The 16,013-nt window shown below is 46.4% G+C and overlaps 1 protein-coding gene across 6 annotated transcripts in view; it reads left to right on the forward strand.

The window, feature by feature from the left end:
- Positions 1–16,013, forward strand: part of cadm1a (cell adhesion molecule 1a) — a 455,295-nt gene that overhangs the window by 376,425 nt on the left and 62,857 nt on the right. For all 6 annotated transcript variants that reach the window (XM_005458478.4, XM_003453705.5, XM_005458479.4 and 3 more), the window contains one exon: positions 8,001–8,173. In XM_005458478.4, the coding sequence (XP_005458535.2) occupies positions 8,001–8,173 (173 nt within the window). The remainder of the gene's footprint in view (positions 1–8,000; positions 8,174–16,013) is intronic.

The raw sequence follows: 16,013 nt of genomic DNA on the forward strand, positions 1-16,013 counted from the left end.
ACCTCCTGCTGTCTATGTTACAATTTGTAAATGTGGCACATTGGCACACAAAAACTAATGTTAATCTAATGCAGCCAGACAGTACATTCAACCTAAGCATAAAAAAAGGAAAAACACAAAAGCACTATTAGTTTGTGATTTATTGGAGCCTTCGTTGAACTATGAGAAAACATGCAAATATGGAGTGCATATTGCTATTCACAGTATCATGCATTAATTTCATCTGAGGCTTCCAGACCATTCATGGTTACACTGCACCTTTGAAGTTATAAAAGGACATAAGTCCAAAGACTTTCCCCTTTGTAGTTAGTATAAGACCACATAATAAAAGTGAATGGAGAAAAGCAGACAGAAAATATTCTACTGGATTTGAGAACTCAGAAGCAGCAGTGGGTTTAGTTTAGGTAAAATGGCAAGGATACTATAAATTTAGTTCTCTCATTAGCTAAACTGGCATAACTTATAATGCCAGTGATGAATCATTGGCTTATTGTAAGCATAGAGTTTTTATTCTCTTTTGATGGGTAACATAACATATACTGCACGCACCTCCAAAGTATGTGTCTGTGTGTATGAGTGAGACACATTATATGTCTACTGTACAGTACTGTGCAAAAGTCTTGAGCCAACCCTTCTTTATATTTTGCTCAGAAAATGGGAAATAGGTGCAGCAACTTATTGAAACGTGCAAACATATATGGAACGATTGTATATAAGGTCAAGAGTCAATATTTGATATGACTTCCTTCATTCTTTAACATAGCCTGAACTCTCTTAGTCACCTTTCTTGTCATTTCTTTAACTAGTCTTCGGGAATAGTTCTCCAGGCTTCTTGAAGGCCATTTATTCCACACTGCTTCAATAATGTTGACGTCTGGGCTCTGGGCAGGCCAATCCATGACTGATAGTGCTCCATGGTGTGTTTTTCTATCCAGCTATGCTTTTACTGCAGTGTGTTTGAGAACATTATCATGAAAAACAAAGCCGTTGCATGATCTCCAACACCACTGGGGAAGCTCCAAACCATGACAGAGCCTCCACTGTGATTTACAAATTACTTGCCACTCACTATTCTACCTATTGGAATCACTCCATAAGACCTGCTGGCATTGATTTTTAGTCCAGATCCTTTGTAATTAGCATGCGTCTCCGTTTTCTCCCTGTTTTCATTCCGTAAGAATGGCTTCTTGACAGCCACCCTTCCACCGAGACATTTCTGATGAGGCTTCAGTGAACAGCAGATGTATCAACTTAAGGGCTAGATGCGTTTCTGAGGTCCTATGTCAGGTCTTTGCAATACATTTCCATATTTTTAAGGACATGACTTTCAGATGTTTTTTGTCTGCTGTAGTTTTTTTGGTCTGTCGCTTCTTTTGTCCTCCACTTGTCTAGTTCCATCGACTTTCTTAAGGATGCACTGTTTTTGGCTAATAGCTTGGCTTACTATTAGCATCTGATTTTGGCTAATAGAACCTTGTTGTTCTTAAAGATACAATTTAAAAATTGGTTCTTTGGTCAATTTTTTGTTATGTTAAGTGGCTTAACAAACAAAAGTAATTTATCTGAAAACACCTTCTGTGGAGATACTGTTGGTTTTGTCCATTTTGGGTTATAGCTGTGGCTGAATCTATAAGCGACAACCTTTTCCCTTTGTAGATATAAAAGGGCTCATTATAAGTTAATGAAAAAAGGAGTATCTTGTTAGTCCCTTTATTATGCTGTAATATTAAAACCACCTGATTAGTATTGTTTTAGGCCCCATGTGTCATTTAAAGGTGTCCTGTCACGTCTGGTGGAATGACTTTGGTAGCAGTTCCCTTGGGCCCTGTGGGTTCTGGGGTGGAGCCTGCTTGCCTTTGTACATCACACGGGGATCTAGCGAGTTTGAAGGACACGTTAGTACTTTGGACTCTTGGTCATGCTTCTTGAGCTTGTCTGTGGACTGTTTACTAATTGGTGGGCCACTTTGTCCAGCTGATATATGCCAGTGCTACAGGCAGTACTATTATCATGTGGAGCGTGCATAGTCTGTTTTGCTCAAAATACCACCCACATGAATGCCACTACCCAACTCAATTGTAACGAGATGATCCGTGCCATGTCCTGGCATTAAAAAAGTGACTCATGAACATTGCCTCACAGGCTCAAACTTAGTTTTTGATGACAAATTAGAAAATTGGAAATGCCAAATGTCACAACTCTGTGGAAGAGGAAGCTAAGAGTGGTACATAAACCTGACAAGCACAGTGTGTTGTTTTACTCAACACTGGCTCTAGAACTAATCTTCTCGCAGACAGCAGAGATTTCTTCTAATTAGCCGATGGAGTTCAGCTGATGGATAGAATGGCTGTGAAAGTACAGTTTCAGGAAGAAAAACTGTGACTGGAATGTGATAAGGACCTGGGTCCTGGCTAGTCTAAATACCCATTACTGGCTACATAATCACGTAATTGAATGGCTTCTATGTTCGTTTTTCAGACTTCCAAAGGGGAAATTTGAAAACTGACCTGTAATTATGAAATACATCAGAATTACTGTGTGATATTTTGAGCAGGTATTTAATTACTGCTGCTTTAAAAGTGGAGGACCGAGCAGAAGGGCATTAATAATAGTGAGGGGAGTGGGTCCTAATGTCTTGCAGTTAGAATTTCAGTAGGCAGAGGGTTGAATAGGCTGGTGTTTTTTCCCCTAAACGATGAGTGATAATATTGTGAAGGTATCTAGGGAAAGTGTATGAGGCTGACAGAGAGTATGCTGATGGATTTGAGACACTGGATATGCACTCATGAAGTCAATTTTGTGATTAAAGTTAAATGATTGTTTGAGGTACACAGAGCTGTGAACAGAAAACTGTCCTCAACTAATTTTTCTCACCATTTTGAAAACTTACAGTGACTCAGTGCAAATAAGCCCTTTGAAATGCCTAGCCTTATCATCTGAAAGCTGCAGCTTGTTGCTCATTAGGATATTATTTCACCTGCATCATTGGTAAACCCAGGTGTTGGTTTGTTTAGATGGCAGGTCTTTGTGATATGAGATGTAATGGAGTGCAAATGAAACCATTAGGGAGAGCAGGGTTGAGCGTAGCCCTGAGAGCCTCCGGCAGGAGACCTGCTGAACTGTTCAAATATCAATAAATTGTAGTTGGTGCTGTTGAAATCTATCAAATTAGTATGTTGACAAGCTAGTTCAAATTTGAACAGAACACAATCATGGGATGAAGATGCTGTTATGAAAATTACATTACAAACAGCAATGTGACCAACTTGCAGGTGCTTCTTTTGTTCAAATTCAAAGGTAAATGGCAGCCTTAGAAAAAGGCCCACGCCATGAAAACTTAATGGTTTCGGGAATCTGCAGACTTGAAAAGCAGTTTGTATTTTTGCTTTTTAGCATAAAAATATAGCTGAGGTGTTCACAACATTTTATACTGGATTTAAATGCCAACCAAGCTCGTTTATGTTTGTCATGCCCAACTAATGTCAGACAGTGTATTTATGAAGACAGACATACAAACAGATAATCGTGTTAGTGACAAATGGAACCTAATAATTGTGTAAGTGACAAATGGGCCCTGTGTACCTGGGAGCGTACTGAGCACATAAATGCATACAAAAAGTGAATTGTGCTGCAGTAGAGGGTTAAAAAGTTTCAGAGGAAGTTTTTATACCTCGTAATGCGGTCGCTGGTGTCATGGACTTCAGCTGTCCTCTCTGCTGGAGAGTTGAAAGTTCAAAAGTGTGTGAAATTTAGTTTTTCGGGGAAGTGTTTTGCTAAGGGAATTAGAGGCATGAAAGAGTGATTGATGGTTATTACTGAAATGTGATTGAAATTAGTTTCCTTCCGCAGAGGTCTGAGTGAGGTGTAGACTTTCTAAGCAGGTTAAAATGCAACCAAACATAAGCAATCATAATTTCTTAGTGTGTTATTAAGTCTTTTTTCCATCTACAGCAGCGGCCCCCAAACCCCGGGCCATGGACCGGCACCGGTCTGTGAGTCGTTTGGTACCGGGAGAGTTGAGGTTCGGGTGTGAAACTTACGGTTTTCAGGGTTTTTATCGTTAACTCTGTTTCCCTGGGTCTTTTCCCGTGTTGTAGTTGTGTCTTATTTTGAAAGAACTATTTATGCATTACCATAGCGACCAGAGAGGATTAAGGGGCAGAGAGGAGGATGTTACTCACAATGTTGTTGGCGCATTTCAGGAGGACGCTGCTAATAAAGTCACACAATTACACAGTGAATTTGCGTTTATTATTATATTTACAAAATACCACAGTTTTTCTCTTGGTCGTATCATTTTATTTTGTTGTATTTATCCACAACACCTTAAAGGCCGGTCCGTGAAAATATCGTCTGACATTAAACTGGCTTGTGGCGCAAAAAAGGTTGGGGACAGCTGATCTACAGTACTGTGTCTCATGTCACCCTTCATTTCTTATCTATATCTGTTAAATTAGGATTTTCCATCACTTTTTTTTCAATATTTGACTATATACATTAATGGAAATATAATATATAAGGTGAAAACAGTTTGGAACAAGGTTAAAAAGTCAGTATGCTGGTGGTGCATTTGGCATCATAGTCATGGTAAAAAATGAAGCTACTGCCAATCAGACACTTTCCAGATGTTACTGTGTGGTGGATCAAAATCTAATCTGAAAATGGTTCAAGATACAAGTTCAGGGCTGAAAAGGGGTGAAAAATTTTAAAGACCTTCAGAAAGCCTGGAGAGCTATTGCTTTAGACCACTTTAAAAAATGACAAGAATGTCTGGTTTGTTAGAAGCGAAATACAAGGGAACGAGTGGTGACTCTTGACGGCACTTTATTTGTCAAAATCTTTGTGCGCGAAACCCCCGTAGGCACCTTCGCATTTGCCTACACAGGCAGCTCTAATACATTTCATCATGGATGACGTTATGAGTATGACATCAACAGTTGAACAGCTGCAGAGGGGGGCAGGTTCAGCCAATGCCAGCTTTAAATTGGCCCTCAGATTTAAACCTTAGTCGTAATCCAGTCTTGACCATGAATCAAAGTAAGAACCAATCTTTAACTGTCTTCACTTTTCACTTTCCCATCTGAGGCTCAAAAACTCAGTATGAAACTCTGAAAGGTAGAAGTACAGAACAGGCAAACACACACACACACACACACACACACACACACACATAGATCAAAACAGTGTGCACTCCTGAATGCCCCTCCCTTCCACCCCAATCCCCCACCCCCTGCAGTTTTCATACTTGGCATAGAGACAAGCTCACTACCCGTATTCATTTTATAAAGATGAAAACACAATCAATACAGTGAGCCGGGAATTGGAAGTCATTTTCATTAGAGCTGCTGAGAGTTGTGCAGTCATTACCAGCAGATAGCACAGGGGGCCCCGACTGCAGGCAGCCATTTGTATTCTAGACGCCTGCCCTTCCTCTCTCCTTGCAACCCCATCTTACCTCTTCCGTCTATCTATACCTCCTTTCCTAGATTCACTTTTCCCTCCTCGCAACATCCGATGCACCTATAGAAACATTTTCTTCTAGGTTATGTTTCCAACTCCATCTGAGAAAACGACTCATATTTCTAAATGGTTTTTTTTTAAATTTACATTTCACTTCACCTACAGAGCACTTGCAGCAGACACGGTCCTCTCGCTTTCAAGCCATCCACCACAACCATTAAAAACACTTGTGGTTTGTTTGTTTGTTTGTTTTGGAAATGAGCTTCGGCAGCTATCTCATATTTTCTTTTTCCTGGATTTTTGTGCCCCCCACCCCCCTCCCATTTGCTTGCTCCCTTCACACCAAATGTTTTCAAATGGAGGGAAACAAGTTAAAACACCACAACAAAATGCAACAAGAGAGACCATCAGCACATGCTCTGGGGAAATAACAGTAGCTGGCAATGGCCATTGAAAGTTGCAGCAGCAAAATAGAGGTGTTTTGTCTTTTTCTTTTCTCTTCACCCTCTGTGACTCTGGGCACTTTGAGCTCATTGTCATAAAAATGGAATCTGTCACCCTGCTATAAACCTCAGTCAAGGTAGAAAAGAGAACAAAGAAAGACGCTTGGTAGGCAGCCACCTACAGAGCTTCTCTAAGTATACAAGCGTGAAAAGCCTGCAATTTCAACACAAGGCTGGTGCACGGTTATTGTTACTTTTAGCGGTATGCAAAGGTACAGATGTCATTTCAATACGTCTCGGTTTGTAATGGTCTGAACTGCCATTATTTACCCTTATTTATTGTTGCTTTAAACTAAAGACAAAAAAAGATAAAGCTGTGTTAGTTATCTTCAGAGAAATTGTAATCAGTTACCACATGTGGGTAAAGTTGTTAAAAGGAACTGTAAATATACGTCTACTGTAGAACAATCATATATTAAAGTGTTTTTAGTGATTGGATCGATTTGCTAAACCTCCCTGGATTGAAATAAAAAGAGAAACTGAGATTCAGATAAAAAGGCAAACATGACATTGGAACGCATATAAAACTTTGGTCTTTTTTTTGTTTCATGAAATCTTAGCCGTTGAGCTTTACTACCTAAGTGCAGCGTACCACAAACATACAGCCATTTGTAAAACAAAACAAACTGACCTCTGGAAAAAAAGAAACAAAGAATTGTGGGCTACTGTGATACTGACTGCACTTTGTAAAATGTATTTTAGCTTGAACAAAACATGCAAACAATTAAGCAACAGTTGTCCAAGATCAGATACTGATGTCAGTCCAGAGGCTTGTTTAACCTGTTCATTTTTATATAGCCCAAAGTGCAAAACAAATGCAGACTTATGATATAAAAAAGAAATATAAAACTCAAAAGATGAAGTTCTTGGTTCCCTTTCGACCTGTCCTCATAGATCCATGGGATTTTTGTGTGTGTGTGTGTGTGTGTGTGTGTGTGTTGCATGACCTTTACTCTAGGGCCCAATCCTTAATCATTAGTTGGCCATACAAGATAATTATTTGGTAGATTGACAGGAGATTTATTACATGCATATTGCCCAAATATGAAACCTATAGAGAGTACATTAAAATGGTAATATAACCTTGGTACCATTGCCAGTGCTTGCTAGACTGTCTGATCACTGAGGTTCTGTCTTCAATATTACATAGACTCTTTAATATATGGGCTTTACCTTACAGTGAATTTCCATTATATTTTTTTAAAAAAAGTATGACTTAAAAAAAAAATTACATTTTCTGTACATATACTAAGTATCTTCTTTGGAACAATCTTCATCTGGAACAGATTCAATTTTTGGAGATATACTAAGTATGTATGGCTATAATGTTACAATGTTTTGTTATTTTTAAAGAAAAATAAAAGGAGTATAAAAGAATGCAATTTAAATTTAAATTTTCTCACAATTTGAAAATTTAGAATGTGAATAAAGATGAAATTTAATTGTCAATTCTTAAACTTTTCTTTCCATTTTCATTGTCAAAACAGTCGTACATTATACCTACTTAATATATTTACTTAAGATACATGAAAATGACAGTATGATTGCATTTTATTTTTTTAAATAAAAAAATATTTTCTATATTTTTATATAGATACATATACACATAAACATAAACACTCTCAGCCTTACTTAGTTGTTAGTCATACTAAATAAAGGATTATGAAATAGGTAAGGGTATTTTAACCAAGCAAAACTGCCAAGATTCAGCTTTGAAATATCAAGAAACAGAATTTGATGTAATGTACTTAATGAAAAGGTTTTTCAAATAAGAATTTGTTCAATTTATGCAGTGGACTCTAACTTGTTCCCACTTTAAAATGGCATGAAACTTGATTTTACAATTCATTCATTGATAATATGAATACTATTAATTTTAAACAAGGTATGCAGTATGAAATATATATATAATATATAAAATATAAAAGGTATTGCTGATATAGGGGATCAATAAGAGATCTAAAAGACTGGCCAAGACTAGCTGATGAAGAACAATGTGATCTTACTTGTGTACTTACTCTGGTGTTTTAATTTCAGGCCACAGCGGGTGAACTGGTTGAAGGTGGATGATGATGTACCGTCCCATGCAGTTATCACCGGCGCCGATCTTTACATTGAAAATCTAAACAAGTCCTACAATGGAACCTACCGTTGTGTGGCATCCAACTCAATTGGAGAAGCTTACGATGACTACACCCTCTATGTCTATGGTACGTTCATCTATCACTGATCCACTAATATTTTATTATCTCTTACTGAACAAACTTCCAGGTCTTTTCCTTTACTTTCTGAGGCTTTCTTTCTTTCTTCAGAGGACCAGTTCCAATAAAGTATGAATTGTTGCTTCCTTGTACTCTCTCTGAGCTATGTTAACATTTAAAGATCTTCAAACCTTTGGCCTTTTTGAAGAAGTTTTAGGAGAGTGAACATAAACAGCAGAATAATTTATTTGTAGAGTGATGAATGATTTTTAAGACTGGAAAGCTGTTAACACTGGTGCTCATTACTAGCTCTTGGAGCACACTGAATACTCTACTGGCATAATCCAGAGTATGCAGGCCGACTTTTAAATACGGTCTCTGTTTTAGTACAGCATACTTATATGGACTTATTATATTTATATGAACAGCTTGTCACTGTACTCTATTCACTTTGTTAACCTAACTGCCATGCACCTTCATGTAGGAAATGCATTACAAAAACATTTGGTCTCTAATAAGCTTTTAAATGCATGATTATTGTTATTTTAACCGGATTGTTGTTCGTCTCACCTGTGCCTCAGTAACACATCTATGCTCAAGCAACTACTTAACATTCACAGAAAACACAAAGATCCTGTCTCACAATTGTGTCTATGTATTTTGATTGGTTTTTTAAATTAGACACATTTCTGCATTTTACATTTTTCAAACTAATTCTTGTGACATGTCTTGAAATTTAAATACTTTGCTGCGAAAATGTAATTCCAGATATAAGAAAGAAATGTATTGTTAGTTTGACTAGTGGATTGAAGATGGCCTTGGAATGCAAATATAACTTAATAATTAAACTCTAAAGTAAGAAAAATAAAAAAAAATCACATTTTTTTGATGGCTTTAACAATATTAAGTTCACTAAGTAGTGTGTATTAGTTCCAGACTTCTGAGTGTAATAAACTAAAGTTCTTGTAGGGCCTAGAAGCACACTAGAAGGTGGTCGGCAATTGGAGAAAACAATAATGGCTGCAATTCCCTTCAGTGTGTGGTTTGTTCTAGAAGTAAACATCACTACATCTGCTCCATTGAGTTATTGCATTTCATTTTTAATATACTGGTCCTGAGACCACAGAGTATTATTACATCCTAATATAGTTTAAGTGATTTTCATGAATGTGCCCTAAAATTTGCCTTAAATGGCTTTATGATCTCTACAACATAGACCACAATAATACAGGTAAGCAAAAATTACTTTTATAGAGGATGCAAAGTATGCCCTCAGCTTGCTGCCTGTATGTTGGATCTGCTTGAGGATGCTCCACCTGTGGACTGTGATAGGCTCCAATGCTCATGTGTACAACGACAGTGAGACCTGGAGGGGCATGATTGGGAGGAACGGCCTGCCAGATCGTGACACGTGACACCAGGGCACCCTAGGCCTCATGTCGATGATCGATTTTGTAATCGTTTCATCAGATCTGCAGCCATATGTTCTAAACACTTGGGTGAAGAGCAGTGCTGAGCTGTCAACTCATCACCACTTGGTGGTGAGCTGGACAAGGTAGCAGCGGGGGGGGTTCTGGACAGACCTGGGATGCCTAAACATGTGCCAGAGGTCCCTGTCCACAAGATCTTTAACTCCCACATCCGGCAGAACTTTGACAGCATTCCAAGGGAGATTGAAGGAGGTCACTGAGGCAGTTAAACAGCTCCTTGGTGGCAGATCCCCTGGGGTTGATAGAATAGAATAGAATTCAACTTTATTGTCATTGCACATGTCACAAGTACAAGGCAACAAAATGGAGTTTGCATCCAACCAGTGCTTTAGCCATAGATATATTACAAAATATATATATTACATACAAGTTATATTTCCATAAATATATATTACAAAAATGAAGAGTTTCACCCTGAGTTCTTGAAGGCTCTGGGGTTGTAGGGTTGTCCCGGTTGACATGCCTCTACAATGTTGCGTGGAGTTCAGGGGAGGTACCTCAGGGTGGTGGTTCCCATCTTTAAGAAGGGGGGACCAGAGGGTGTGCTCCAACTATAGGGGGATCAGACTCCTCAGCCTTGCAGCAATGGGCCAGACACCCATTGCTACCCATTGCTGATTATATAACCGCTGCAACGCTTGGTTAGCATAGCCAGCAATAAGTCGGACTAATTCCCAGCGGGTGTTGGACTCCATCGTTTTCTGTCTGAGGACGAAGAGCAGCCCCGTTGGAGTGCCCACTTCGGGTCAGGGACAAGTTACTTCCACAAGTGGAGGAGTTTAAGTATCTCGGGGTGTTGTTCATGAGTGAGTGGAGAGGGAAGCGGAAGATCGACAAATGGATTGCTGTAGCCACGGTGAGGCGAATGCTGTACCAATCCATTGTTCCATTGTGGTCAAGAGAGAGCTGAGTGTAAAAGTGCAGCTCTAGATTTACAGGTTGATGTACATCCCTACCCTTGCCTATGATCACAAGCTTTGGGTAATGACCGAAAATCAGCTTTCTCCTAAGGGTGGCTGGCTTCACCCTTAGAGATGGAGTGAAGAGTTCGGCCATCCCCGAGGAGCTCAAAGTAGAGCTACTACTTGAGGTGGTTTGTGCATCTAACAAGGATGCTTCGTGGGCGCCTCCTGGGTGAGGTGTTCTGGGCATGTCTCACCGAGAGGAGGCCCCGGGGCACACCCAGGACAAATTATATCTCTCAGCTGGCCTGGTGTTCCCCCGGACAAGGTTGAGGAGGTGGCCAGGCAGAGGGAGGTTTGGGCTTCTCTGCTTAGGCTGTCCCCCTAGAAGGAAATGGATGGATGTATGGATATGATGCAAAGTGTACACGGCTATGTGCTATCTTTTCATCCCCCAGCTGGGATCACTGGATGAAGGGTGTGTATTCCGTTAAACACTGGAGCTCCTGTCCACACGCCTGAGGTTATACCACACCACCTTCAGCCTACTTGTACCAGTTTTACTCATTTCTATCGCTTCCATGTTGGTCTCTTCTTTTTCTGTATGCATTTCTGTCATTCTCATAAACATATTCTCAACATGTTTTGTATTGTTGATACCAGTAACATTTTATCCCGGAGCAAGGCATTATACTCTAATGCGCTCATTTTCCCTGACCAAAATTACTTCACTATCCCTGTCACGATCCTGGGTCCTTTTGACCCAGCGTTTTGTGTTTTCTACCAGTGTCATTTTGGTTCTGTTCTTCCTCCGGTTTAGTGTTGTTCTGTTCTGCCGTCTACCCCTGTGTTAAGTCCGCGTTGCTAGTCTGTGTCTTTGTGTGTATGTGTTTCCTGTTTTATTGTGACGGTCTGTGTCTTATCTCAGTGTGTTCAGTTTACTCTTCCCCTGTCTCGTCAGGTCTGATTACTCCCAGCTGTGCCCTCCTTTTGTGTCTCATTCCCTCGTTATCCTTCTGTGTATTTAAACCTCGTGTCTGCCTCTGTTAGTTGCTGTTTCGTCTGTGTTATTCCCCTCCATTTTCCTGCGTATTCTGGCCGCATTATTCTCCCTGCATCTCCGTTTCATGTTTCAAGGTTTCAGGTTTGTTTTTTGCTTAGCTTTTCCCAGTTTAGTTCATTCTTAGGTTTTGGGTTTTCGCCCACCTCTTCTCCGTTTGTGTCATCCTTTGGTTATTAAAGCTCGCTCACCACTTAAGCAGTCTGCATCTTGGGTCCTTATCTACACTCCACACGTCTGCCACATCGGACGTGACAGCACGAAACAGCCAACACATGGATCCAGCAGACTTACCCGGGGAGAGCGATCTGATGCGAGTCCAACGCCTGGTTGAGTGGATAACCCACACCTCGAATATGAGAGCTAGGATCGTGGGGATAAATGGCATTGAGGAGATCCTCAAAGGAAATCCCTATCTCCGCCAGGTCAGAGGATGTTCGGACTTATTGGCCAACTTGTATGAAGCCCGGGAGGCGGCGCGAGCTTGGGAAATATCGGGCGTCCAGCAGCGACAGCCAACAGCCACCCCGGAGCAGCCGCGTCAGCCTCACCTGCCGGATGCGAGTTTACCCGGCCTGTCGGTGCCGGCTGCGGGGAAGAAACGTCGATCGCGCCGCCGGCGCGCCACCCCACAGCCGGACATTCGGACTTCTACATCGTCGGCTGTGGTGGGTGAGGACTCTTTTTCCGTTATGGATTGTGGAACTGTTTGTTCTGGGGCAGTGTTTTGTGCTGCAGATAGCAATGTAAACAGCTTATCGCCTGCTCAGCCATTCTTAGCTCAGTTAGCTGCCCAGCTGCCACTCTCAGCTCAGTTAGCTGCTACGCAGCCGCTCTCCACTCAGTCTCCAGTGTCAGTCGCTCACTCACCGTCAACTCAGTCTCCGGTGCCACACTCTGCTCAGTCTCCGGTGCCACACTCTGCTCAGTCTCCAGAGCTCCCAGCTTCACCCTCAGTGCAGTTTCCAGAGCTCTCAGCTTCACCCTCAGTGCAGTTTCCAGTGCCCCCAGCTTCACCCTCAGTGCAGTCTCCAGTGCCCCTTTCGGCTCAGTTCCCCCCAGTGTCACCTGTAGTTCAGTCTCCAGTGCCTCCAGTGTCACCTGTAGTTCAGTCTCCAGTGCCTCCAGTGTCGCCTGTAGTTCAGTCTCCAGTGCCTCCAGTGTCGCCTGTAGTTCAGTCTCCAGTGCCTCCAGTGTCGCCTGTAGTTCAGTCTCCAGTGCCTCCAGTGTCGCCTGTAGTTCAGTCTCCAGTGCCTCCAGTGTCGCCTGTAGTTCAGTCTCCAGTGCCTCCAGTGTCGCCTGTAGTTCAGTCTCCAGTGCCTCCAGTGCCGCCTGTAGTTCAGTCTCCAGTGCCTCCAGTGCCGCCTGTAGTCCAGGCCCCAGTGCCGCCTGTAGTCCAGGCCCCAGTGCCGCCTGTAGTCCAGGCCCCAGTGCCGCCTGTAGTCCAGGCCCAGTGCCGCCTGTAGTCCAGGCCCCAGTGCCGCCTGTAGTCCAGGCCCCAGTGCCGCCTGTAGTCCAGGCCCCAGTGCCGCCTGTAGTCCAGGCCCCAGTGCCTCCAGTGTCACCGTTACTTGTAGTTCAGGCCCCAGGGCCACCTGGTTCACCCGTTCACTCCACGCAGGGAGGAAGTCTTACGTCTTCTCAGTGTACTTTTCAGGGGTTAGCCGCCGTTGGTACAGTTTGCCACTCCAGGGCTCCCCCAGAGGCTAGGTGTCAGGCCCCAGCTAATTCTGGACCCCTGCAGTTTAAGCAGCCCCCTGAGTACCACCTCATGTCAGCGTTGCCTGGGCAGGGCCAGTGCTCTGGGCAGTGCCAGTTGCTTTCATGTGTGCTAGTGGCCTCCATGGCTGCTGGCTTAGTGATGGCTTCTGCTGGAGGGTCCGTGGGACCGCTCCGGCCTTCGTCTCGTGTCTCCGCTGGAGGGTCCGAGGGACCGCTCCGGCCTTCGTCTCTAGTCTCCGCTGGAGGGTCCGAGGGACCGCTCCGGCCTTCGTCTCTAGTCTCCGCTGGAGGGTCCGAGGGACCGCTCCGGCCTTCGTCTCAAGTCTCCGCTGGAGGGTCCGAGGGACCGCTCCGGCCTTCGTCTCCTGTCTCCGCTGGAGGGTCCGAGGGACCGCTCCGGCCTTCGTCTCCTGTCTCCGCTGGAGGGTCCGAGGGATCCGTCCAGCCTGCTGCAGCGCCTCCGTCTCCGGCTTCCACGCCGCCGCTTGCGGCCTCTTCGCCTCCGGCTTCCACGCCGCCGCCAGCTGCAGCGCCTCCGCCTCCGGCTTCCACGCCGCCGCCAGCTGCAGCGCCTCCGTCTCCGGCTTCCACGCCGCCGCCAGCTGCAGCGCCTCCGTCTCCGGCTTCCACGCCGCCGCCAGCTGCAGCGCCTCCGTCTCCGGCTTCCACGCCGCCGCCAGCTGCAGCGCCGCCGCCTCCGGCTTCCACGCCGCCGCCTGCAGCGCTTCCGTCTCTAGCTTCCACACCAGCTGCCGCCTCTTCATTCACGCCAGCTGCAGCGCCTCCGTCTCCGGCTTCCACGCCGCCGCCAGCGGCAGCTTCACCATCCACGCCAGCGGCAGCCTCACCATCTACGCCGCCAGCTGCAGCGCCGCCGCCTCCGGCTTCCACGCCGCCGCCTGCAGCGCCGCCGCCTCCGGCTTCCACGCCGCCGCCTGCAGCGCCGCCGCCTCCGGCTTCCACGCCGCCGCCTGCAGCGCTTCCGTCTCTGGCTTCCATGCCAGCTGCCGCCTCTTCATTCACGCCAGCTGCAGCCTCACCATCTACGCCGCCAGCTGCAGTGCCTTCGTCTCCGGCTTCCTCGCCGTCACCTGCGGCCTCATCGTCTCCGGCTTCCACGCCGTCACCTGCGGCCTCATCGTCTCCGGCTTCCACGCCGTCACCTGCGGCCTCATCGTCTCCGGCTTCCACGCCGTCACCTGCGGCCTCATCGTCTCCGGCTTCCACGCCGTCACCTGCGGCCTCATCGTCTCCGGCTTCCACGCCGTCACCTGCGGCCTCATCGTCTCCGGCTTCCACGCCGTCACCTGCGGCCTCATCAGCCTCGCCTGGTCCAGCCTCCGAGTCTTCAGCCTCGCCTGGTCCAGCCTCCGAGTCTTCAGCCTCGCCTGGTCCAGCCTCCGAGTCTTCAGCCTCGCCTGGTCCAGCCTCCGAGTCTTCAGCCTCGCCTGGTCCAGCCTCCGAGTCTTCAGCCTCGCCTGGTCCAGCCTCCGAGTCTTCAGCCTCGCCTGGTCCAGCCTCCGAGTCTTCAGCCTCGCCTGGTCCAGCCTCCGAGTCTTCAGCCTCGCCTGGTCCAGCCTCCGAGTCTTCAGCCTCGCCTGGTCCAGCCTCCGAGTCTTCAGCCTCGCCTGGTCCAGCCTCCGAGTCTTCAGCCTCGCCTGGTCCAGCCTCCGAGTCTTCAGCCTCGCCTGGTCCAGCCTCCGAGTCTTCAGCCTCGCCTGGTCCAGCCTCCGAGTCTTCAGCCTCGCCTGGTCCAGCCTCCGAGTCTTCAGCCTCGCCTGGTCCAGCCTCCGAGTCTTCAGCCTCGCCTGGTCCAGCCTCCGAGTCTTCAGCCTCGCCTGGTCCAGCCTCCGAGTCTTCAGCCTCGCCTGGTCCAGCCTCCGAGTCTTCAGCCTCGCCTGGTCCAGCCTCCGAGTCTTCAGCCTCGCCTGGTCCTACCCCGTCGGGGTCCGCAGCTGACTGGCCACCTTTCAGGCCACTGGCCAGGCGACATCGCCGTCGTGGGCGGCCCCCGGACCGCCTCCACCTGGGTCGCCGCCGCTGCCGTCCTCACGGCCGACCCCCTGAACTGTGCCCACGTCGCTGCCGTCCTCACGGCCGACCCCCTGAACTGTGCCCACGTCGCTGCCGTCCTCACGGCCGACCCCCTGAACTGTGCCCACGTCGCTGCCGTCCTCACGGCCGACCCCCTGAACTGTGCCCACGTCGCTGCCGTCCTCACGGCCGACCCCCTGAACTGTGCCCACGTCGCTGCCGTCCTCACGGCCGACCCCTGAACTGTGCCCACGTCGCTGCCGTCCTCACGGCCGACCCCCTGAACTGTGCCCACGTCGGCGCCGCTGCCGTCCTCACGGCCGGCCCCCTGAACTGTCCGGGCTCCTGGGTTGTCGGCCCCCGGGCCGGCCCCCTGACCTGGGTCCACATCGCCACCGTGGCCTTCCGCACGGTCGGCCCCCGGAACTGTTTGGACTCCTGTGCGGTCGGCCCCCTGGCCGGCCCCCTGAACTTTTCTGTTTTGGACTCTGTTTCCTTGGGCTCCAGTGTGTTTCTTTTGTTGTTTTTTGGTGCTGGCTCGTGTTTTGCTTTTGGTTTTTTGTCCCTCTTGTGCTCCTGTTTTGGTTTTGCCTCGAGCCCTCCGTCCTGGTCCCCCACCGCCCGCCCTGGTCGGGTTGTTT

The sequence above is a fragment of the Oreochromis niloticus genome, linkage group LG10 (assembly GCF_001858045.2).
Source record: "Oreochromis niloticus isolate F11D_XX linkage group LG10, O_niloticus_UMD_NMBU, whole genome shotgun sequence".
NCBI classification, from domain to species: Eukaryota; Metazoa; Chordata; class Actinopteri; order Cichliformes; family Cichlidae; genus Oreochromis; species Oreochromis niloticus.